This window comes from Serinus canaria, chromosome 3 (assembly GCF_022539315.1).
Source record: "Serinus canaria isolate serCan28SL12 chromosome 3, serCan2020, whole genome shotgun sequence".
Classification (NCBI taxonomy): domain Eukaryota; kingdom Metazoa; phylum Chordata; class Aves; order Passeriformes; family Fringillidae; genus Serinus; species Serinus canaria.
The window spans coordinates 111670495-111696067 of NC_066316.1; the positions used below are offsets into that span (position 1 = coordinate 111670495).

The following is a 25573-nucleotide window of genomic DNA, read 5'->3' on the forward strand; positions in this document are numbered from 1 at the left end:
CTCCAGCAGTTCCCTCTGGGAAGGGGAGGTCGGCTTTGGTGCTGCCCAGGTTTCTTCCAGAGGGATTTTTGTCCCCTTTGGATGGGTTCTTCCTGCTGGATCAGAATTCCCAGGAATCCTTGGCTGCCCCAGGATCCCTGGGAGTGTCCCAGGAAAGGCTGGAGCACCCTGGGATGTGTCAGGGTTGGAATGGGATGGGATTGAAGGTCCCTTCCCAAACCAGTCTGGAATTACAACACCCAGATTTCTTTCCTTGGACACTCCCAGGGATCCAGGTGTTCTCTGGGAATTCCAGCCCCTCCCCACCCTCCCAGCCAGGAATTCCTTCCCAAATCCCACCCCAAGCTTCTTTTCCCAGGGAATTCCCTCCATTCCCAGCTCTCTAGTCTGGCATTGGATCCATTTGGGAAGGAATTTTGGGATCCAGGGGTTTCCTTGGGAATTTGGGATTTCAGGAAGAGTCTCCCTTCCCTTTTTCCATCCCCAAATTCCATAAAAACCCCTGGGGATGGATCCTGAGTGTGCTGGATCCCAGAATCCCAGAATGGTTTGGGATCTTCAATCCCATCCCATCCCAATCCCAAAATTCCAGGCTGCTCCAGCCTTTCCTGGGACACTCCCAGGGATTCTCCCAGCCAGGAATTCCTCCCCTTTACCCCACCCATCCCTTCCCTCTGGCACTGGGAATTCCCAGTGTAAAATTCCAGGATGATTTCCCCTCCAGGGGTTTGACCCCATCCCTCTCCTGCCACGGAGAACCCACCAGACCCTGGAAATTCCAGTGGGTAATTCCACCATGAGGGAAAAAATTCCCTGAGGAATTCCCTGTTGATCTCAATCCTGCAATATTCCCCATCCCTCCAAAAATCCGGAATTTTTTCAGAACCCATCCCCACATTCTGACCTCGCTCCTGGCTTCTGTTTTGACAGAAATTCCCTTTTGTTTCTCCTGTTATTTCTGCCATTCCAGGGGTTTGGAATGTTGCTGATGGAGGAGGCGGAGAGGATCGCCAGGGAGGAGCACGGGGCGCGGAAAATCGCCGTAATTTCAGGTGATTCCGCTCATTTTGGGCTGTTTCCATCTCCGTCTAAAATAACCCCAGGGCTGGGATTGATCCGGAATGATCCCGGAGAAAGGAGCTGGGAGAAAAAGCTGGAGCTGTTCCTGAAAAATTTGGGACAATTTTGGGTCGGGTTGTTGGGATTTTGGGGGCTCAAGGGAGGTTTTTCCATGTGGATGGGACTGTGGAATATTCTGGAATCCCTGCTGGAGCCTCTGGGAGCTGTCCCACCCTCTGGAATACAACAATTTAATTTTGGGGAGAGGAATTCTTGTTGCCTTAGGAATTTTGGGGGATTTAACAGCAGAGCTCTGATCCAGAGGGGTTTTTTTTGGGAAAAAAAAAATTCCTCATTTTCTGCTGTCCCACCAAAAAAAACCCAAAAAGGAGAAATCCAGAGAAATCCTGGATCAGATCTGAAATCCTGGGATTTTCATGGATGAGGGTCACAGTGGGAGTGGGGACCACGTGCAGGAGGAGCCGGGTGCTCCAAGGGAATTCTCTGCATTCCCTGGATTCTCTTGGCTGCTCCAGCCCTGGAAGCATCCAAGGAAAATTTGGAGCAGTCTGGGATGGTGGGAGGTGTCCTGGGAATGGGATGGGATTTAAGGTCCCTTCCCACCCAAACCCTTCCAGAATTCCATGATTCCATCTCCCAGTGATTTCCCAGTTTCTGGTGGTGTTTGGTGTCAATCTGAACTGGGAATTCCACCTGGATTCTGGAATTCCATCATTCCTTCTTCCAGTTATTTCCCTGTTCCTGCTTGGTGTCAGTCTGAACTGGGAATTCCACCTGGATTTTGGAATTCCATGGTTCCATCTCCCCATGGTTTCCCAGTTTCTGGTGGTGTTTGGTGTCAATTGGAACTGGGAATTCCACCTGGATTCCAGAATTCCATCATTCCAGAATGATTTCCCAGTTTCTGGTGCTGCTTGGTGTCAATCTGAACTGGGAATTCCACCTGGATTCCAGAATTCCATCATTCCTTCTTCCAGTGGTTTTCCTATTCCTGCTTGGTGTCAGTCTGAACTGGGAATTCCACCTGGATTTTGGAATTCCATGATTCCATCTCCCAATGATTTCCCAGTTTCTGGTGCTGTTTGGTGTCAGTCTGAACTGGGAATTCCACCTGGATTCCAGAATTCCATCATTCCAGAATCCTTTCCCAGTTTCTGTTCCTGCTTGGTGTCAGTCTGAACTGGGAATTCCACCTGGATTCCGGAATTCCATGGTTCTTTCTCCCCATGGTTTTCCTGTTTCTGGTGCTGTCTGGTGTCAGTTGGAACTGGGAATTCCAACTGGATTCTGAAATTCCATAATTCTGGAATCCTTTCCCAGTTTCTGGTGCTGCTTGGTGCCAGTCTGAACTGGGAATTCCATCTGGATTTTTGTTTCTATCCCTGGAGTTCCAAGCTCAGACTCCTGCCCTTGTTCCCGGATCCGCAGCTTTTCCAGCTGTTTCCTTGGAGATGCTGAATTCCAGCCCTCCCGGGGGTTCTGTCTGGAATAAAAACACCAGGAATAAAATCCAGGAGCTTTTCCTCCGTCAGAGGGCGGAATTTTGGGATCTGAAAAGGAATTTTTAATATGGGAGCCTGTCCCAGGTGGCATTTCCAACAGAAAATGATTTTTCCCAAAGGAAAAATGCGGAATTTTGAGGGGAGCTCCAGGCTCATCCCGTGGTTACAAACGAGCAAAAATCTTCATTTTGGGGGTGAAAAAGTCATTCCAAGGGCTGGAAAAGAGGATCTTGGAATGCCTTTTCCAGCTCCACCTCCTGCAGCTGGGGGGTCCTTTAGGGGAGGAATTTGGGGAGCTGGGAAAGCCCAGAGAAATCCGGGATTTTCCGGCTGATGGGTGGGATGGACACCGCTCGGAAGCGCGTTTTCCTCGATCCGCAGGGAGGGAAATTCGGGGAAAAAAAGGGAAATCCTGGGAAATCCTGACATTTCCTGGCATCTCCAATGGAATCTCCTCCCTCCCTTGGCCCCTGAGCTGGTTTTCCTTTGGAGAAGGATTTTGGGAACAATCTTCTCCATCCCCTCGGCGCTGAGATTCCGGAATTTTTATCTTCCTGCCGTGAAATCCCTGGATCCAAAGCTGGAGATGGGAATGGAGAAACCCCTGGATCCAGACCTGGAAATGCAATGGAGAAATCCCTGGATCCAGACCTGGAATGGGAATGGAGAAATCCCTGGATCCAGACCTGGAGATGAGAATGGAGAAATCCAATGGAGAAGTCCCTGGATCCAGACCTGGGGATGGGAATGGAGAAATCCCTGGATCCAAACCTGGAATGGAGAAGTCCCTGGATCCAAAGCTGGAGATGGGAATGGAGAAATCCAATGGAGAAATCCCTGGATCCAAAGCTGGGTATGGAATGGAGAAATCCCTGATCCAGCCTGTGAATGAGAAACCCTGGATCCAGAGCTGGAGAGGGATGGAGAAGTCCCTGGATCCAGACCTGGAATGGAGAAATCCCTGGATCCAGACCTGGAATGGAGAAATCCCTGGATCCAAACCTGGAATGGAGAAGTCCCTGGATCCAAAGCTGGAGATGGGAATGGAGAAGTCCCTGGATCCAGACCTGGAATGGGGAGATCCCCGGCTGGCTCCTGGTGAGGATGAGGAGCGGAGGGATCACCTTGGGGCGGCTGTGGAGGTGCCTCAATCCCAAAAATTCCAGGGCATGGAGGGTTCTTCTGATCCCACAAATCCCTGTTTGAATCCTTGGCTATTCCTGGGAATGTGAAACCACAGGAGGCACCACCAAATCCCAAAAAACCCTGGGAAGGCTGGGCTTTTCCAGTCTCCCAAATCTTTGGCATTCCTGCAGGAATCGGCCATCCTGAGGAGAAATCTAACTGATTCCATGGTTTTCTGGGATCTGGAATCCCGTTTTCCCTGGATTCTGATATCCATGGATTTTTTTCCCCTGGATGCTGATATCCTTGGATTCCATTTTCCCTGGATGTTTTCCCTGGATCCCATTTTCCCTGGATGTTTTTCCCAGGATCCCGTTATCCCTGGATGTTTCCCCCTGGATATTCTGACCCCCCTGAGGTCCATCCTTGCCCCAGAACCCATCCAGACCTTTCCCTGTCCCCCCGGGATGAACATTCCCGCTTGGGAGCCGGCACTGGGGCCCTTTTCCCGGGATCCCGGGCAGTTCCAGCGGGAAGCAGGAGCGGCCCCTCCCCTCCCCCCGGGAGTTGCGATTTTCTGTTCTCCCTTTGCCCATTTCGGGACATTTTCTGCTCCAGCGGCGCCTTTGTGCCCCGGGGCGGCAGCGCGGGATCGCCATTCCAGCTGGGAACAGCGGGACACCCCGGGGGCTCCATCCCTTATCCCAGCTCTGCAATCCCTGCTTTTCCATCTTCCAGGAATTCCAGCTCTGCAATCCCTGCTTTTCCTTCTGCCAGGAATTCCAGCTCTGCAATCCCTGCTTTTCCTTCTGCCAGGAATTCCAGCTCTGCAATCCCTGCTTTTCCATCTGCCAGGAATTCCAGCTCTGCAATCCCTGCTTTTCCTCTGCCAGGAATTCCAGCTCTGCAATCCCTGCATTTTCCATCTTCCAGGAATTCCAGCTCTGCAATCCCTGCTTTTCCATCTGCCAGGAATTCCAGCTCTGCAATCCCTGCTTTTCCTTCTGCCAGGAATTCCAGCTCTGAAATCCCTGCTTTTCCCTCTGACAGGAATTCCAGCTCTGCAATCCCTGCTTTTCCCTCTGACAGGAATTCCAGCTCTGCAATCCCTGCTTTTCCTTCTGCCAGGAATTCCAGCTCTGCAATCCCTGCTTTTCCTTCTGCAGGAATTCCAGCTCTGCAATCCCTGCTTTTCCCTCTGCCAGGAATTCCAGCTCTGCAATCCCTGCTTTTCCTCTGCCAGGAATTCCAGCTCTGCAATCCCTGCTTTTCCTCGCCAGGAATTCCAGCTCTGCAATCCCTGCTTTTCCATCTGCCAGGAATTCCAGCTCTGCAATCCCTGCTTTTCCTTCTGCCAGGAATTCCAGCTCTGCAATCCCTGCTTTTCCCTCTGCCAGGAATTCCAGCTCTGAAATCCCTGCTTTTCCTTCAGCCAGGGATTCCAGCTCTGCAATCCCTGCTTTTCCTTCTGCCAGGAATTCCAGCTCTGCAATCCCTGCTTTTCCATCTGCCAGGAATTCCAGCTCTGCAATCCCTGCTTTTCCCTCTGCCAGGAATTCCAGCTCTGCAATCCCTGCTTTTCCCTCTGCCAGGAATTCCAGCTCTGCAATCCCTGCTTTTCCCTCTGCCAGCAGCTGGAAGTGCTGGGATTCCAGCTCTGCCTTGTGTTGGGTTTTTTGGGATGGTTTTTAGGGAGGTTTTTGACTTCTCTGCTCCGAATTTTCTCCTTTTTGCCCTTTTCAAAACCCCTCCCAGACCTAAACGAGACAATTCCGAAATCTGACCCTCTGCTGTCCACGAGGTGTTGAAAATATAAGGAATCCTTATGGAATATGGAGAATTCCTTCCTTCCTGGAATCCTTCATGGAATCCTTGTTCCTGGAATCCTTCCTGGAACCTGGAATCCTTTGTGGAATCCTGGAATCCTTTTTTCCTGGAATCCTTCCTTCCTTCCTGGAATCATTCCTTCCTGGAATCATTCCTTCCTGGAATCATTCCTTCCTGGAATCCTTCCTGGAATCCTTGCTTTCTGGAATCCTGGAATCCTCCTGGAATCCTTCCTTCCTTCCTGGAATCCTTCCTGCAATCCTTCCTGCAATCCTGGAATCCTTCTTTCCTGGAATCCTTCCTTCCTGGAATCCTTCCTGGAATCCTGCAATCCTTCTTTCCTTCCTTCCTGGAATCCTTCTTTCCTGGAATCCTGCAATCCTTCCTGGAATCCTGGAATCCTTCTGGAATTCCTCTTTCCTTCGTGGAATCCTTCCTTCCTTTCTGGAATCCTTCCTGGAATCCTTCCTTCCTTCCTCCCTCCCTCCCAAAAACCCCCAATTCCACAATTTCTGAACTTAGACTGGCTGGGAATTATTTAGAAATCACATTAATTATTCCCTTCCCGGGGATTTGGAATTCCCAGCAGTTGGAAGTGGGCTTGGATCAGAGCTGTGAACATTCCCCAGGGATTTAGAAGGAAATGCTCTTCTTTTCCCTGGAAATCCTAAATTAAGGGTTTCAATCTTGTTCCCCTCACCCCTTCCCTTGAAATTCCCGAGGATTTCCCCCCGTGCTGGAGCAGGAGGGAGGGAAGGTGGCCAAGGACAATTCCCTGTCCCCAGGACCTTTCCTGTCACCTCCCTGACGGCTCCTCTGCCCTCGCTCTCACTTGGAGCCTTGACATCCCATAATTAGCCCCATCCGACCCCGATCCCGGAGCAAACATTCCAGCTGCTCCCTTGGACAGCACCAGGGGTGGGTGTGGGAAATGTGGGAGCGAGTTTGGGAATTCTGGGAGTGCTGGCTCCCTCCTCTCCCGGCTGTTCTCCCACAAATCCCAATATTCCGGGTCCTTCGTGTTCCCGGCGGTTCCGGTGTCACCCTCGAATTCTGGGAATCCAGAGAGAGCCAGGATTCCATGAGAATTCCAGGAAATGACAGATCTGGTGATTTTGGGGTGGTTTTTTTTTGAGGGATTCTGGGATCTGCCGGGATTCCATCGGGATGGTGCCAGGCCAGGCTCCAGCCCCAGGCTCTGCCGCGTGCCGGGCTCCGGATCCCGGATCCGCTCCCGGTCTGGGAATCACTCCTGGCTCTGCTCTGGGATTTCCCCCTCTGGAGCCAGGCTGGGAGAGCTGGGAATGGAGAAGGGAAGGATCCAGCCCCTTCCAGAGGCTGAGGGAGAGCTGGAGAGGGACTGGGGACAAGGGACAGGACACAGGGAATGGCTTCCACTGGGAAAGGGGAGATTAATGGGACAGTGGGAAGGAATTCTTCCCTGGGAGGGTGGGGAGGAGCTGGGCTGGAATTCCCAGAGGAGCTGTGGATCCCTGGCAGTGCCCAAGGCCAGGCTGGACAGGGCCTGGAGCAGCCTGGGATGGGGGGAGGTGTTGGGGTTGGAAGGGGACGATCCATGAAGGTCCTTCCAGGCCAAAGCATCTCCGGGATTTTATCCCTCTGATCGTCCTGGGCTGCCCCTGGATCCTTGATTCAGTGAATCCAAACTGGGATTCAGTGAATCCAAACTGGGATTCAGTGATTCCAAACTGGGATTCAGCAAATCCAAGCTGGGATTCAGCAAATCCAGACTGGGATTCAGCAAAACCAAACTGGGATTTAGGAAACCCAAACTGGGATTCAGCTAATCCAGACTGGGATTCAGCAATTCCAAACTGGGATTCAGCGAATCCAAAGTGGAATTCAGCAAATCCAAACTGGGATTCAGCAAATCCAAACTGGGAGTCTGCAAATCCAGACTGGGATTTAGCAATTCCAGACTGGGATTCAGCAAATCCAAACTGGGATTCAGTGAATCCAAACTGGGATTCAGCAAATCCAGACTGGGATTCAGCAAATCCAAACTGGGATTCAGCAAATCCAAACTGGGATTCAGCAAATCCAAACTGGGAGTCTGCAAATCCAGACTGGGATTTAGCAATTCCAGACTGGGATTCAGCAAATCCAAACTGGGATTCAGTGAATCCAAACTGGGATTCTGCAAATCCAAACTGGGATTCAGCAAATCCAAATTGGGATTCAGCAAATCCAGACTGGGATTCAGGAAAACCAAACTGGGAGTCTGCAAATCCAAACTGGGATTCAGCCAATCCAGACTGGGATTCAGTGAATCCAGACTGGGATTCAGTGAATCCAAACTGGGATTCAGCCAATCCAAACTGGGATTCAGCAAATCCAAACTGGGATTTAGCAATCCAAACTGGGATTCAGCGAATCCAAACTGGGATTCAGCAAATCCAAACTGGGATTCAGCAAATCCAGACTGGGAGTCTGCAAATCCAAACTGGGATTCAGCCAATCCAAACTGGGATTCAGCCAATCCAAACTGGAATTCAGCAGGATAAGCAGCCAGGACTCCTCCATGGGCCAGGAACAGCCTCAAGGCTGCCAATTCCTCCTCCAGCGCTAAACCCAGCTCAGTAAATCCCGGGAAGGGCTCGGGGCCGCGCTGCCGTCTGTCCGTCCGTCCGTCCGTCCGTCCGTCCGTCCGTCCGTCCGTCCGTCCGTCAGTCAGCGTTATCGCAGCAGCCGGCCCTGACCGCTCCCGGCTTGGTGTCCTTATCTCCCGCCCCAGGGCCCGCCAGAATCCCCGCAGGTCCTGAGCCCTTCCCTCCCCTGTCACCCCCCGAGCCCTTCCCGAGCCCTTCCCGAGCCCTTCCCGAGCCCCCCGAGCCCTTCCCGAGCCCTTCCCTCCCCTGTCACCCCCCGAGTCCCCCGAGCTCCCCCCGAGCCCCCCGAGCCCTTCCCTCCCCTGTCACCCCCGAGCCCTTCCCGAGCTCGTTTCCATCGGGGCTGCCCGGCAGGAAATGGAAGCGGCCGCGGGCCAGGGAGGGACAGGGATGGAGCCTCGAGGGGAGGAGGGGAGAGGGTGGTGCCAGGAGCTCCAGCTCGGGATCACCCCGGGAGATGGGAAAAAACATCCAGGATTGGATTGCTCCCTGTCAGAAGAGAAATTTGGAAGAGCTGGGATTGATGGATTTTAATTCTGTGAATTCCTGGTGGTGTCAGGAGCTCCAGCTCCAGCTTGGGATCACCCCAGGAGCTGGGAAAAGACATCCAGGAGATGGGAAAAAACAGCCAGGAGCTGGGAAAAAACGTCCAGGAGATAGGAAAAAACATTCAGGAGCTGGGAAAAAAAAACATCCAGGAGCTGGGAAAAAACATCCAGGAGATGGGAAAAAAATACCCAGGAACTGGGAAAAAACACCCAGGAGATGGGAAAACCATCCAGGAGCTGGGGAAAAACATCCAGGGTTGGAGTGCTCCCTGTCAGAACAGAAATTTGGAAGAGCTGGGATTGATGGATTTTAATTCTGTGAATTCCTGGTGGTGTCAGGATTTTGGGATCACCCCAGGAGCTGGGAAAAGCCTCCCAGAGCTGGGATGAGTTGATTTTAACTCTGAATTCCTGCTCCTTGGAGTTTCCCAGGGATCTGCAGGGCTCCAGGCAGAGCTGCTGCTCCCTGCCCTGGGAGAGCTCACGGGCTCAGAGCTCACCAGATCCCAAATTTTTTGGGCTCCAAAGGGCCCTGTCCCTCCCTCTGGATGGGGATCCCTGTCCCAGGCTGCTCCAGCCTTTCCTTGGACACTCCAGGGATGGGAAGTCCAGACAGAGCCAAACCAGAGCAATCCTGGAGGGATTTTCCCCTCTCTCCTTTTTACCCAGCAGTGGATTTTTGGTGAGAATTCCCAGAGAATTTGGGGCTGCCCCATCCCTGGAAGTGTCCAGGTCCAGGCTGGGGCAGTGAAGGTGTCCCTGCCCATGGAGAAGGACATTCCAAGGTCCTTCCCAGCCCTGTCATTCCCTGCTGGAGGAGCTGGGCTGGCTCTCAGCATCATTGATCGTCCCAGAGGGAAAAGAGACGGATCATGGATGCTCAGGGACTCATCCCAAAAAGCCTCAGAACCTCCCAAAGGCTGGAATTGGGATGGATTTGGGATGAGGATCAGACTCACTGCCCTGTCCTCGTCTCTCCCGATGCCCCACGGCCACAGCACGGCAGCAATTCCTTAAATCCTCACAGAAGTTATGGAATTATCTCCTAAATATTTCACTTTGCCTGGATTGGAGATGGGAGATCTGCCAGCTCTGCCTTTCCCTGGAGCTGGGGATGCTGGGTCCCATCAGGAATGTTCTGGATCTCCACATTCCCAAATCCAGCTCCATCAGGAATGTTCAGCATCTGAACATTCCCATCAGGAATGTTCTGCACCCCCACATTCCCATCAGGAATGTTCTGGATCCCCCCATTCCCATCAGGAATGTTCTGGATCTCCCCATTCCCATCAGGAATGTTCTGGATCCCCTCATTCCCATCAGGAATGTTCTGGATCCCCACATTCCCATCAGGAATGTTCTGCCCCTCCCATTCCCATCAGGAATGTTCTGCACCCCCACATTCCCATCAGGAATGTTCTGGATCCCCACATTCCCATCAGGAATGTTCTGGATCCCCCCATTCCCATCAGGAATGTTCTGCATCCCCACATTCCCATGAGGAATGTTCTGCACCCCCACATTCCCATCAGAAATGTTCTGCACCCCCACATTCCCATCAGGAATGTTCTGCCCCTCCCCATTCCCATCAGGAATGTTCTGCACCCCCACATTCCCATCAGGAATGTTCTGGGTCCCCACATTCCCATCAGGAATGTTCTGCCCCTTCCCATGCCCATCAGGAATGTTCTGCCCCTCCCCATTCCCATCAGGAATGTTCTGCTCCTCCCCATTCCCCTCAAACCCCCTCTGGATTCAGGCAGAGCAGGGATTTTGGGGAGGCTGGAGGGCGATTCCAGGGCTCCATCCCAGTTTTTCTGCCCTCAGCTCAGGGCTCAGGACCGATCCCATCCCAGCTCCCCAAATCCCCAAATCCCCTTTCCCATCCCCTTTTCCATCCATCTGCCTTTGGAATGGCTCAGCCTGCCCGGGGCTGTGCCCTGACAGAGCCCGTGAAATCGCTCATTTCCAACCTCCAGGAAGAATTCCCAGCAGGAATCAGGGACAAAAGCAACCAGACAAATCCCAACTTGCATTTTCCATTAACACCCGGCGGATTTGGGGCGGGGTTCGACTCCACTGCTGATTTTGGGGGGATTCTCATTTTGGGATTGTCATTCCATGATCCCACAGAGCTGGAGGGAGCAGAGTGTGGCTCACCCTGATGAGCTCCTGTGGCTCTGCCAGCCCTGGGCTCATTCCCTCTGGGAATATCGATCCCGCTCTGCAGGGAAGAGCTTCAGACCCCGGCGCTCTGGGATAGGGAAAAATATCCAGGAATTGCTCCCAGAGCTCTGGTTTACAGCAGATTCAGCGACATTAATTGGGATTTAATTGTCTTTTAAATATAAATAATTGTGGGTCCTGTTCTCTCAGAGGGAATCAGGCCCTGGCACAGCCTTCCCACAATTTGGGGCTGCTCCTGGATCCCTGGAAGTGCCCAAAGCCAGCTTGGAAAAACCTGGGATGGTGGAAGGTGTCCCTGCCCATGGATGGAGCTGGATGAGCTTTGAAGTCCCTCCCAACCCAAACCATCCCAGGATTCTGGGGAACATTTCCAAAATCCCCCAATTTTCCAAGGATTTTTATCTCCTCATTTCTCTGATTGAAAACAAAAATCTTTGCCGTAGGGATCGTTCCTTGGTTCCTTAAATTCACAGCTTTTCCAGGATTCTCTGAGGTGCTAAAAGTGGGATTTTCTCCCGTTCCCTGGGTGCTGATAAGGCAGGGTTGTGTTATCTCTGATTCCGTGCTCGCTCCCCGTCGTTCCCGTTCCCGGCGGGGGATTCGTTGGGATTCACATGGAGCAGCCTCGTGTTTTCCCTGGAGAGAAATCCCAGGAAATGCCAAAGGGAACTCACAGAAAATCCTGGATGGAGCTGCTGAGCCTTCCCAGCTCCAACTCCCAAACTCGTGGGTTTTCCAGCAGCAGCCAGAACAGACAAGGAAAAAAAATCCTCCCGCTTCCGATTTTCCAACATTTCCATGGATTCAAAGCCTGGATTTGGTCCTTCAGCTCCTAAATTGGTGCTGCCAGCCTGGAGAGTGAGGGCTGGCTCCGAGGGAAAACCTGGAAGGCCCACGAGTGTCCTTGGGGCCATCCCAAATTCCTGTAGGCACCCCAAATCCTTGTGGTCATCCCAAATCTTTGTCGTCATCCCAAATCCTTTTGATCATCCCAAATCCCCGTGGCCATCCCAAATCCCCTTGGCCATCCCAAACTCTTGTGGCCATCCCAAATCCCCGTGGCCATCCCAAATCCCTGTGGCCATCCCAAATCCCCTTGGCCATCCCAAATCCTTTTCATCATCCCAAATCCCCGTGGCCATCCCAAATCCCCGTGGCCATCCCAAATCCCTGTGGTCATCCCAAATCCCCGTGGCCATCCCAAATCCCCTTGGCCATCCCAAATCCCCGTGGCCATCCCAAATCCCTGTGGTCACCCAAAATCCCCGTGGCCATCCCAAATCCTTGTGGTCATCACAAATCCCTGTGGCCATCCCAAATCCTTTTGATCATCCCAAATCCTTGTGGCCATCCCAAATCCCCGTGGCCATCCCAAATCCCCGTGGCCATCCCAAATCCCCCTGGCCATCCCAAATCCCCCTGGCCATCCCAAATCCCTGTGGCCATCCCAAATCCCTGTGGCCATCCCAAATCCCCGTGGCCATCCCAAATCCTTTTCATCATCCCAAATCCCCGTGGCCATCCCAAATCCCTGTGGCCATCCCAAATCCCCGTGGCCATCCCAAATCCTTGTGGTCATCACAAATCCCCTTGGCCATCCCAAATCCCCGTGGCCATCCCAAATCCCCCTGGCCATCCCAAATCCCCGTGGCCATCCCAAATCCCCGTGGCCATCCCAAATCCTTGTGGCCATCCCAAATCCCCGTGGCCATCCCAAATCCCCTGTGGCCATCCCAAATCCCCATGGCCATCCCAAATCCCCGTGTCTGCCTGGAGTCTCGCTGCTCATCCTGGCTGGAATCCGTAGCGTTTCGGTGAACGTCTCGTGGTTCTTCCCTGGAATTCCAGGATGCTTTGGTTGGGAAAGGTCCTGGAATCCCATCCAGTTCCATTCCTCCCACCATCCCAGCTTGCTCCCAGCCCCGTCCAGCCTGGCCTGGAGCATTTCCAGGGATGAGGATTCCATGGATTTTTCCGGAAACAGCATTTCCTGTCCTGTTGGCTGATCCTTTTCCCGGCACCTCTGAAGGACAGCCTCACTCAGCGGCGATCCCAGATTTTCCAGGTGTCCACCTGCCATGTCCAGGCTCCTTTTTCCACAGGCAAAGCCCCAATCCAGGTGGTTACTCCCAGAAAAACCTGGAAAACCTCAGCTCCCACCTCCATGGGCCAAGCTCAGCTGGATCATCCCTGGAATATCGGGATGGGGGAAGGATCTGCGAGTCAGGACGTGCCCGGACGCCGCGTCCCGGGAGAAGATTCCGGGGATTGCCAGGACAGAGATGGAGTCCCTGGGATGTCTGTGCCACGGGAATTTAGTGAGCTGCTGGAAAGGCAGGAGGTTAATGGTGCTGCAAACGGCCTCATTCCCACTCTGAGCCACAGCCAGGGAATCTTGGAGGCTGCTCGGGCTGAGTCAGACGGGGATTTATGGATTTATGGATTTGTGGATTTGTGGATTTGTGATTTATGGGCTGGTTCTGCCACGGTCCCGTGCCCGTGTCCGTCCCTCCAGGCCGTGTTTATCCCTGGGGCTTGAGCCTCTTCCCTCTGTCGCTGCTCCAGCAGGAATCCAGAATGGATTTCATTCATTTTTGGGATGTAAATTCCAGGTTTTGGGGGTTTATCAGCAGTTTTGCCACGATTCCCGTGCTCCCAAAGGGGATTCAGTTTGCTGAGGTCAGAGGATGTGTCACTCGAAGATTGAGGGGAGGGGACACTTCCAAAAAGCCTCCTCTGGCTCCTGGCCGTGGGTTCCCATCCAGGCAGGTGGGATGGGAGCTCTGTCCTCCTCCTGGATCTGGATCTGGATCAATCCCGCTCTGCCGAGCTCAGCCTGAGCTCTGCCGTGGGTGGATGGGGAATATTTAATGTTCAATCCCTCTCCTGAAGCTGCAGGGTGGGGAATTCAGCCAGTTCTGCCTTGGGAAGGTTTTGGTCCTCCAGTCCTGCAGAGAGTTCTTTTGGGATATTTCTTGGAGGTTTCCTTTCCCTGGAAAACACGGGAAGGGTTCTGCCTGGACAGGTCCCACCAGCTCTGGGGTAAATCAGAGCAGGAAAAGATTTGGGAAGAGATTCCTGTGCCATGGAGACCTTCCAGGAGTGCTGGGCATTCCAAGGTTCTTCTCCAGCTCTGGAATCACTCTCTCCATGGAGACCCAGGACCCTGCTCCAGTCCAAGCTTCCCACAAGGTCTCAGCCTCCTTTGGGAATCTCCAGGGAAAACTTTCCCCCTGAAGGACATTTTGTGGAAGAAGTTCCAGCCATGAGCGGGGCTGGGGTGACAATGGAGACATTTGGAACCCTGGGACACGGGGTCACATCAGTGCCATCGATGTGGAGCCAGAGAGGAAGACCTGGCCCAGCTCCTCTGATGGCTCTGGGATCCATGGAAGCTGCCTGAGATGTTGCCTTCAAACCCCTCTGGTTCTCCAGGGGATAAAGGAAAAGGGGAATTGTTCAGAGCTTTGTAACCATCGGTGCAGTCATTTGTCCTTCAGCCTGAGGGTTCTGACCCTTTATCCAAGAGTTTGGGGTTGTGGATGCTCCTCCAGAGCCACAATTTGTGTTGTGCCCCAGCTGCTGTGCTGAGGAGCCCAGGGGACATTTTTTGGGTAAGATGTTGGTGAAGGTCGTGGTTCCCTCCAAGCCAGAGCCCCTCCAGGCAGAGGTCAGGGACAGAGGGATGGATGTCTTTGCTTTTTTTGGCTTTTCCTTGGTTTCAGCCCCAAAAGCAGAGTGACTTTGGGTCCCTCCAGGGTTTTTGGGTCCCTGCTGTGACATCCCAGGGACTTTGCCACTGCTCTGAAGGGAATTTGCTCTGCTGTCCCCCAGTTCTGGGCTCCTTGTGCTTTTCCAGGGTGTTCCCAGCTGCTGGAATGGGGGGCACGAGGCCATTCCAGGTTTGGGGTTCAGGTGCCTTTTCCACACCTCAAGTTTGGGATGAACCCAAGAGTGGTTGGGTTGGAAGGGACCTTAAAGAGGTCCAAGCCCCATCATGGGCAGGAACACAGGGAATGCTGGATGGGAATTTTTGGGATTTTTAAACCATTCAGGAATCGACTGAGGGGCCTTTAACCAAACCTGAGCAGCCACAGGGCATCACCCTGGGCAGGAAAGGGTTAACTGAGTCATTCCCTGCCCTTCCTGGAAAGGCCTGGAGTTTCCAGGAGGGATGAGAGGCCTCTCCATCCTGTGCTGCCTCCCTCCCTGATGAGCAATTACTGCACCTGTGAGTAATTAGCTAATTAGTTAATTAATTAGATAATTAGGTAGTTAGGTAGGAAGGACCCGGAGCTGGGCCTGTCCTGCCTTCCCTCCTCCCTTGGGCAGGAGAAGGGCAGGGAAGAGGCTCCTGGAGAACGTTGGGAGCCGTCCTGCTCGAGGAGGAAATGGGAATGGGCCCACTGGAGCAGCTGGAGAGGAGCTGAGCTCATTCCAGAGCCCTGGAACAGCTCCAAGGGCTGGAGTGGAGCTGAGCTCATTCCAGAGCCCTGGAACAGCTCCAAGGGCTGGAGTGGAGCTGAGCTCATTCCAGAGATCTGGAACAGCTCCAAGGGCTGGAGTGGAGCTGAGCTCATTCCAGAGCCCTGGAACACAGCCTCCAAAGGGCCTGGAGCCTAGAGCTCATTCCAGAGGCCGCTGGGACAGCTCCAGGGCGTGGATTGGGAACATAGAGTTCATGCCAGAGATCTGTACCAGACTCCATGGGCTCGAGCTAGCAGACTCATTCCAGATGAACTGGCAACAGCTCCAAGGGCTGGATCTGAGCTCAATTCCAAGCTCTGGAACAGCTCCAGGTCTGGAGCTAGCTCATTCCATATCCCCTGGAAAAAAACAGCTCCAAGGGCTGGCGCTGAGCTCATTCAGAGACTCTGGACAGCTCCAAGGGGCAGTAGCTGAGCGTTCATGTCCAGAGCTCTGGCACAGCTCCAAGTGCTGGACTGAATGCGTCTCTCCCAGGAGCCCTGGTAACACGGCTCCAAGGGAGCTGGTAGCGTGAAGGGCGTACCCATCTCCAAAAATCCTGCGCTAGGTATACATGGTCCTCTGGGATCATCGCTCTGGGCCGCTTCCTGCCGGTGACAATCCCATGGCTGGGTGAACCCTAAGGAAAACTATCGTCGCTGGCCTGCCCTGAGGAGGCCATCACGGAAGCCCCAGGACCCTCTTTGCCTTTTGGCTTCCTGACCCATGGATAAAATTCCCAGCCTTACATGAGGATTTCCCAGCCAGGGAAGTGTAGGCAGAATGAGAGTGAATTTATCCCAGGGTGACAAATCCATTTTTGGGGTTTTAGAGTGGGGGCTCGGGGTCCCAAGATGGAATTTGGGTGTGCCCTGTCCTTTATCCTCCTTCCTCTTCCTGGCCTCCATCCTGTGGGCAGTGCTGGCACGTTGGGATTGGTGCGGAGAGGAGCTCAGTGTCTGGAGTTTTGGGAAATGTTGGACACGTGGATTTTAGTGTAAAAAGGACAAAGAGCAGAGTGCCTCTGTCCCAGCTGCTGGGCAGAGACAGAATTTACAGAAAACAACCCAAAACCAACCTCGAGGTGGGACCTGAGGGGCTCTGACTGCTCCTCCTCCGGCACAGCCGGGGCTCCCGGGGACAGCGGAGATTCCCAGAGTGTCCTGGCCAGGCCTGGCTTCTCCCGATCTGTCCCCAGGGAGTTAAACCTGGTTAATGAAACCTGGTTAATGGAACCTGGTTAGTTGAACCTGGTTAGTTGAACCTCGTGGTTCTCCTCCTGGCAGGTGTTGGCACCAGTGTCCTGGCCAGGCCTGGCTTCTCCAGCTCGGTCCCCAGGGAATTGAACCTGGTTAATGAAACCTGGTTAATGAACCTGGTTAATTGAACCTGGTTAGTTGAACCTGGTTAATTGAAACCTGGTTAATTGAACCTGGTTAATTGAACCTGGTTAATGAACCTGGTTAATTGAACCTGGTTAATTGAACCTGGTTAGTTGAACCTGGTTAGTTGAACCTGGTTGTTGTTCTCCTGGCAGGTGTCGGCACCAGGAATTACTACAGGAAGATCGGCTACGAGCTGGAAGGGCCCTACATGGTGAAATGGCTGGAATGACGATCCTGGAGATCCTCATCCTGCGGGAGCAAGGACACAGCTCTCATCCCGGGAATAACACCAGGACTCTGCTCCTGCCACAGCCCAGGGCTGCAGAGAGTGCTGGAGTTGGACTGGATGATCCTGGAGGTCCCAATTCCATGATTTTAGGAAACAGCATCTCCTCTGGGAAGAGCAGCCCTGGGACATTCCCGGTGTCTCAGCTCCAGTGGTTTCATCTGAGGGATCAATTTCAGGATTTGGGGTGTCCTGGTTCCCTGTTAAAGCTGGATTTGTGTTATTCCAGCCAGGAATAAATTCTGGATTGGTTGGTTGGTTTGTTCCCACCGGGATTGGCCGTTCCATCCATGCCCAGCAATTCCCAGATGAGATCCAAACCTGAGCTCTGCACTCCAGGCAGCTCCAGAGGATCTCCAGGGCTGCCTCCATCATCTCATCCCACTGGGAATTGGGGCTGCTCTGGCTTTGTTGGGATCAGGAGGGATCAAACTTTGCTGCAGTCTCCTCCTTCCCAAATGATCCCGTTCTTCCTCTTGGGGAAAAAAAATTTGGATGGGATTGAAGGTCCATGGATGCCATCCCAAACCAGTCTGGGATTCTGGGATCCAGGACATTCAGGGTTCATCTCCAGGGGTTTGGGATGGAAAAGGGAAAGGACCTTTCCTGGAGTCCCAAATTCCCAGGGAATTCCCAAAATTCCTTCCCAGAGAGGAGCTGGGATGGGGATGGATGCAAAGCCAGGCTGGGAGAGCTGGGAATGGAGGGAATTCCCTGAGAAAGGGGATTTGGGGAGGAATTCCTGGCTGGGCTGGAATTCCCAGAGAATCCCTGGATCCTTGGGAGTGTCCCTGGGATGGCGGGATTGGAATGGGGTGGGATTGAGGGTCCCTGCTGACCCCAATCCTGGGTCTGGGGTTCTCAGGATCCTCCTGGATCTCCTTGGAGCTGGGCTGGAATTGCCTCTCCCATCCAACCCGGCGGGGACGGTGACATTCCCGTGGTGGGGACTCTGTCAGGGGCCTGGATGGCACCCAGGGCTGGGACAGGCTGGAAAAACGGCAGGGGAGGAGGAGGAGGAGGAATTCCAGGAGGATCTGGGTGAGCTGAGATGGAGAGACAGCAAAATATCCAGGGATGGAGTTGGGATGATCCAAGGAAATCCGGTGTCTGTGGGGAGGGAAAACACAAAATCCACCCAAATCCACCCAAAATCCACCCAAAATCCACCCAAAATCCACCCAAATCCACACAAATCCACCCAAAATCCACCCAAAATCCACCCAAAATCCACCCAAATCCACCCAAAATCCACCCAAAATCCACCCAAATCCACCCAAATCCATGCATAATCCACGCAAAATCCATCCAAATACACCCAAATCCACCCAAAATCCACAGAAATCCGCCCAAAATCCATCCAGATCCACCCAAAATCCATCCCAAATCCATCCAAAATCCATCCCAAATCCACCCAAAATCCATCCAAAATCCACCCAAATCCATCCAAAATCCACCCAAATCCACCCAAAATCCATAAAAATCCACCCAAAATCCACAGAAATCCGCCCAAAATCCATCCAGATCCACCTAAAATCCATCCCAAATCCATCCAAATCCACCCAAATCCACCCAGAATCCATCCAACTCCACCAAAAATCCATCTAAATCAATCCAAAATACACCTAAATCCATCCAAAATCCATAAAAATCCACAGAAATCCACCCAAAATCCATCGAAATCCACCCAAAATCCACCCAAATCCAATCAAATCCACCCAAAATCCACACAGAATCCATCCAAATCCACCTAAATCAATCCAAAATCCACCCAAATCCATCCAAAATCCATAAAAATCCACAGAAATCCACCCAAATCCACCCAAATCCACCCAAATCCACCCAAAATCCACCCAAATCCACCCAAATCCACCCAAATCCACCCAAATCCACCCCAAAAATCCACCCAAAATCCACCCAAAATCCACCCAAATCCACCCAACTTCCATCCAAATCCACCATAATCCACTCCAAAATCCATCCAAATCCACCCAAATTCAGCCAAAATCCATAAAAATCCACCCAAAATCCACCAGCATAAATCCAAATCCACCCAAATCTAATCCAAGATCCACCAAAATCCACCCAAAATCCATAAAAATCCACCCAAAATGATCCAAATCCACCCAAAATCCACCCCAAATCCTCCCGAAATTCACCAAAATCCATCCAGATCCACCCAAATCCACCCAAAATCCACCCAAAATCCACCCAAATTCCATTGTTTTCTCCTGCTCCGAGGGTTGTTTGGGTGGGAATTGCAGAAATTCAGATGAAAAGGTAAAAAATTGAATTTAAAGGGTGAAAACGCAGTGGGACAGGGAAAAAAAATCTGATTAAATGGGGAAAAAATTGCAGGGAAAGAGCAAAAATTAATGGAAAAAAATTGGAATTAAATATTGGAAATAAATAGAAAAAAAACTCCAATTAATGCAAAAAAAATTCCAATTAAACACCGAAAAAACTCCGATTAAACACAAAATAAATTCCAATTAAACACCAAAAATCTCCAATTAAACACTGAAAAAAATTCAGATTAAACAGCAAAAAAAATTCCAATTAACCACCAAAAAAATTCCAATTAAACACCAAAAAAACTCCAAATAAACACTGAAAAATTCAGATTAAACACCAAAAAAAACCCAATTAAGCACCAAAAAAACTCCAATTAAACACCAAAAAAACTCCAATTAAACACCGAAAAAAAATTCCAATTAAACACCAAAAAATTCCAATAAAACACAGAAAAAACTCCAATTAAGCACCAAAAAAACTCCAATTAAATACCAAAAAATCTCCAAATAAACACAGAAAAATTCACATTGTACACTGAAAAAAAATTCAGATTAAACAGCAAAAAAACTCCAATTAAGCACCAAAAAAATATCAATTAAACACCAAAAAAAAATCCAATTAAACACAGAAAAATTCCAATTAAACACCAAAAAAACTCCAATTAAACACTGAAAAAAATTCAGATTAAACACCAAAAATCCCCAATTAAACACCAAAAAAACTCCAATTAAACATAGAAAAATTCCAATTAAACAAGGAAAAAAGTCAGATTAAACAGCAAAAAAAACCCAATTAAGCACAAAAAAATTTCCAATTAAACACAGAAAAATTCACATTAAATATAAAAAAGCCTCAAATTAAACACTGAAAAAAAACTCCAATAAACACCAAAAATCTCCAATTAAACACCAAAAGAAATTCAGATTAAACCCCACAAAAATCTCCAATTAAACACTGAAAAATCTCCAGTTAAACACCAAAAAATCTCCTATTAAACACTGAAAAAACACAAAAAAAATCAGATTAAACACCAAAATAACTCCAATTAAACACCAAAAATTCCCATTAAACACAGAAAAAAGTTCAGATTAAACACCAAAAAATAAACCCAGTTAAACAAAAAAACCTTCCAATTAAACACCAAAAAAATTCCAATTAAACACTGAAAAATTCCCCGTAAACACTGAAAAAAACTCCAAATAAACACTGAAAAATTCACATTAAACGCCAAAAAAATTCCAATTAAACACTGAAAAATCTCCAATTAAACACCAAAAAAGTCTCAAATTAAACACCAAAAAATTCTCCAAATGAACACAGAAAAATTCCAATTAAAAACCAAAAAACTCCAAATAAACACTGAAAAATTCACATTAAACAATGAAAAAAATTCAGATTAAACACAGAAAAATTCCAATTAAACACAGAAAAAACTCCAATTAAACAACAAAAAAACTCCAATTAAATACCAAAAAATCTCCTAATAAACACAGAAAAATTCCAATTAAAAACAAAAAAAACTCCAACAATTAAACACCAAAAAAACTCCAATTAAACACCAAAAAATTCCAATTAAACACCAAAAAATTCTCCAAATAAACACAGAAAAATTCCAATTAAAAACCAAAAAATACCCAATTAAAACACCAAAAAACCTCCAATTAAACACCAAAAAAATTCAATTTTCTGGGGGTTTCTCCTGGTTTTTTTTTGCTGTTGATGGGAAGAGCAGGACCGAAAAAAATGGGATTTAAAAGAAGGAACAGAACCATCAAAATTGGGATAAAATCAGATTTTTTGGGGGTTTTTTTGGAGTTTTCCAGTGCCAGGGAATGTAGAAATAAATAAAGTTTGGTTTGTGAAAGAGGAAAAAAATAATAAAAATTTTCAAAACTCCAATATTGAATATTTATTATTCATTTTTAGGGGGTTTAATCCCATTTTTATGGGGATTAAATCCCATTTTTAGGGGGTTTAATCCCATTTTTAGGGGGATTAAATCCCATTTTTAGGGGGTTTTAATCCCAATTTTGGGGGATTTAATTCCATTTTTAAACCCCTAAAAATAAGATTAAATCCCCCTAAAAATGGGATAAAAACCCCTTAAAATGGGATAAAAAACCCCCAAAAATGGGATTAAAAACCCCCTAAAAATGGGATTGAAACACCAAAAAAATGGGATAAAAACCCCAAAAAATGGGATTAAAACCCCTAAAAATGGGATTAAACCCCCCCAAAAATGGGATTAAAAGCCCATAAAAATGGGATTAAAACCCCCTAAAAATGGGATTAAACCCCCTAAAAATAGGAATAAAACCCCCCAAAAAAAGGGATTAAAAGCCCCTAAAAATGGGATAAAATCCCCCTAAAAATGGGATTAAAAACCCCTTAAAAAGGGGATTAAAATCCCCTAAAAATGGGATTGAAACCCCTAAAAATGGGATTTAAACATCCTAAAAATGGGATTGAAACTCCCTAAAAATGGGATTAAAATGCCCTAAAAATGGTATTAAATCCCCTTAAAAATGGGATTAAATCCCCCTAAAAATGGGAATAAAACCCCCCAAAAAATGGGATTTAAAAGCCCCTAAAAATGGGATTTGAACTCCCCTAAAAATGGGATTAAAAGCCCATAAAAATGGGATTAAAACCCCCTAAAAATGGGATTGAAACCCCTAAAAATGGGATTTAAAAACCCCTAAAAAAGGGATTAAAAAACCCCTAAAAATGGGATAAAAACCCCTAAAAATGGGATTGAAACCCCTAAAAATGGGATTTTTCCATGAATTTCAACCCCAGGATTTGGATAAAAACCTGGATTTTTCCCCAAGGCTCTCCCAGGGCTCTTCCCTCAATTTCCATGGATAATAAATATTCAAATGAGTTAATTAAAATAAATCACTTGGAGTTGTTCTCACACCAAAATTCAGGTGAGCAGCTACAAAGAATCAGCAATTCTTTCCCAATTTCAGCTTTTCTTCACCCATAAAAAGGCAAAAAATCCTCAAAACTCAACAAAATTTTGGTCAAAAATCCTTAAAACTCAACCAAAGTTTGGTCAAAAATCCTCAAAATTCAACCAAACTTTTGTCCAGAATTTCTTAAAACTCAACCAAAGTTTGGTCCAAAATTTTCAAACTCAACTAAAATTTGGTCAAAAATCCTTAAAACTCAACCAAAATTTTGCCACAAGGTTTTGAAGCTCAAAATTTTTGTCCTAAATTTCTTAAAACTCAAACTTTGGTGGAAAATTCTCAAAACTCAACCGAAGTTTTGTCCTGAATCCTCAAAACTCACCCAAACTTTTATCCAAAATCTTCAAAACTCAACCAAAGTTTGGTCAAAAATTCTTCGAACTCAACCCAACTTTAGTCCAAAAATCTCAAAACTCGACCAAACTTTGGTGGGAAATCCTCCAAACTCATCCAAAGTTTGGTCCAAATTCCTCAAAACTCAACCAAATTTGGTCCAAAATTCTTAAAACTCACCCAAACCCTGACCAAAATCCTAAAAACTCACCCAAAATTTTGTCACAAATCCTCAAAACTCACCCAAAGTTTTATCCAAAATCATCAAAACTCACCCAACCTTGACAAAAATCCTCAAAACTCAACCAAAGTTTTGGCCAAAAATCCTTAAAACTCAATAAAATTTTGGTCAAAAATTCTTAGATCTCGACTAAATTTTAGTCCAAAATTCTTAAATCTCGACCAAACTTTGGTCAAAAATTTTCAAAATCTCAACAAATTTTGGTCAAAACCCTCCAAACTCACCCAAAGTTTTATCCAGAATCCTCCAAACTCACCCAAACTGTGCCAAACCCTTTTCTGCTGGTCTGGTTTTCCCAGGTGGATTTTCCCACCTGCTCCAGGGTCTGGCCTGGAGGAGATTCCCAAATTTTTTCACCTATTAGGAAGAGAAAAAATCCTCAAAACTCAACCAAACTTTGGTCCAGAATTTCTTAAAACTGAACCAAACTTTGGTCAAAAATTCTTCCATTTAAACCAAACTTTCTTCAAAAATCCTCAAAGCTCACCCAAAGTTTGGTCCAAAATCCTCAAATCTTGATCAAATTTTCATCACAAATCCTTAAAACTCGACCAAACTTTGGTCCAAAATCCTGGAATCTCACCCAAAGTTTTATCCAAAAATCCTTAAAACTCAACCAAATTTTAGTCAAAAATTCCTCAAAACTCAACCAAACCCTGACCAAAATCCTTAAAACTCACCCAAAGTTTTGTCCTAAATTCTCAAAACTCAAGCAAAACTTTGGTGGCAAATCCTGAAAACTCAACCAAAGTTTGGTCAAAATCCTTGAAACTCACCCAAAGTTTTATCCAAAATCATCAAAACTCAACCAAAGTTTTGGCCAAAATTCCTTAAAACTCAACCAAACTTTGGCCAAAAACTCTTAAAACTCAACCAAAATTTTGCCACAAGTTTTTGAAACTCGACCAAACTTTGGTCTAAAATTTTGAAACTCAGCCAAATTTTGGTGAAAAATTCTGAGAACTCGACCGAACTTTAGTCATAAATTCTTTAAAACTCAACCAAACCTTGGTCACAAATCCTCAAAACTCAACCAAATTTTGGTCCAAAATCCTCAAAACTCAACCAAACCTTGGTCACAAATCCTCAAAACTCAACCAAACCTTGACAAAAATCTTCAAAACTCACCCAAAGTTTGGTCAAAAATTCTTAGAACTCGACCCAACTTTAGTCCAAAAATCTCAAAACTCACCCAAACTTTGGTGGCAAATCCTCCAAACTCACCCAAAGTTTTATCCAAAATCATCAAAACTCAACCAAAATTTTGTCACAAATTCCTCAAAACTCAACCAAATTTGGTCAAAAATTCTTAAAACTCAACCCAAACCCTGTCCAAAATCCTTAAAACTCAACCAAATTTTTGTCCTAAATTCTTAAAACTCAACCAAAGTTTGGTCACAAACCCTCAAAACTCATCCAAACCTTGACAAAAATCCTCAAAACTCAACCAAAGTTTTGTCAAAAATTCCTCAAAACTTAACCAAAGTTTTGTCCTAAATTCTCAAAACTCACCCAAAACTTTGGTGGCAAATCCTGAAAACTCAACAAAAATTCCATCAAAAATCCTCAAAATCTCACCCAAATTTTGTCTCAAATCCTCCAAAGTCACCCAAGCTTTGCCAGACCCCTCTCTGCAGGTCTGGATGTCCCAGGTGGATTTTCCCAGGTGCCCCAGGCTCAGGCCTGGAGGAGATTCCCGGACTCACCGGGCGCTTCCCGCCGTAGGAGATCCGCGGATCCGCAGCTCCGGCTGGGCGGCGTCCGGCCGCTCCCGGAGTCGGAGGCCACCATGAGGAGCAGGAGCCGGCAGAGCTCCCCGGGCACCGACTCCTCCTCATCAGAGGGATCTGGAGCTGCAGCTGGGGCTTCTCCAGCAGGGCCTCTCCCAGCTGGGGCTTCTCCAGCAGGGCCTCTCCCAGCCGGAGCTGTGGGGTTGGGTTGTTCGTCTCTGCTCCCACACACGCTCAGGATGGTTCTGGCACGCTGGGCCTCAAAAGATGAGTCTGGACTCTGGGTTTTTTCGGTCTTCAGAATTGTTTATTGTTTCTTATCTGTAAAGTCCCTTCTCTGCCCGACCTGGATCTGACCAGCAGGGCAGCCAAAGGCACTCTGACCACCCCCAAGGCGGGCACATCTTTTATAACAAAAACTACGGATATCAGATTTACCTTTTATCCCCAATACCTGTCACCCTTGTCACCAAGTGCACTCTCACCCCAGACCAATCCCCAAGTGCCAACACCACAGCAGGAGATGGACGACAAGGAGAAGAAAGAAGAGCCTTGTGACATGCCCTGACTGCTCCATCTTGTCTCCATAACCCCCCTGTACCCAAACCCCAAAATCTGGGATTTACCCTATAATTGTGTCTTCCCTTCACCATTCACACCCCAGTGATTCCCACAGGTTCCATCTCCTCACACACAGGTGGCACATCCCTGATGGATCAAAATCCACCCACCAAGTGCTTCTGGCAACATTCCAAGGCCCCCGAGCCCCCCAAGGGTTCTCTGGGTAGCTCTGGACATCAGGAGGGATGGGCTGAGTTCCCACAGCGGAAGGTGATGAGACCTTAAACATCTTCCAACCTTCCACCATGGGCACCTTCCACCACCCCAAGCTGCTCCAAACCCACCCATATCCCATGAACATTCCAGGGGTGGAAACACCCGGAAAACCCCCATGGAGAGGA

The 25573-nt window shown here is 48.6% G+C and overlaps 1 protein-coding gene across 1 annotated transcript in view; it reads left to right on the forward strand.

The window, feature by feature from the left end:
* ELP3 (elongator acetyltransferase complex subunit 3) overlaps nt 1–17312 on the forward strand; it is an 86795-nt gene extending 69483 nt beyond the window's left edge. Inside the window, exons 11-12 of the mRNA XM_050971906.1 lie at nt 884–1052; nt 16904–17312. Of these exons, the coding sequence (XP_050827863.1) occupies nt 884–1052; nt 16904–16980 (246 nt within the window). The 3' untranslated portion in view covers nt 16981–17312. The remainder of the gene's footprint in view (nt 1–883; nt 1053–16903) is intronic.
* Nucleotides 17313–25573: the final 8261 nt, after the last annotated feature.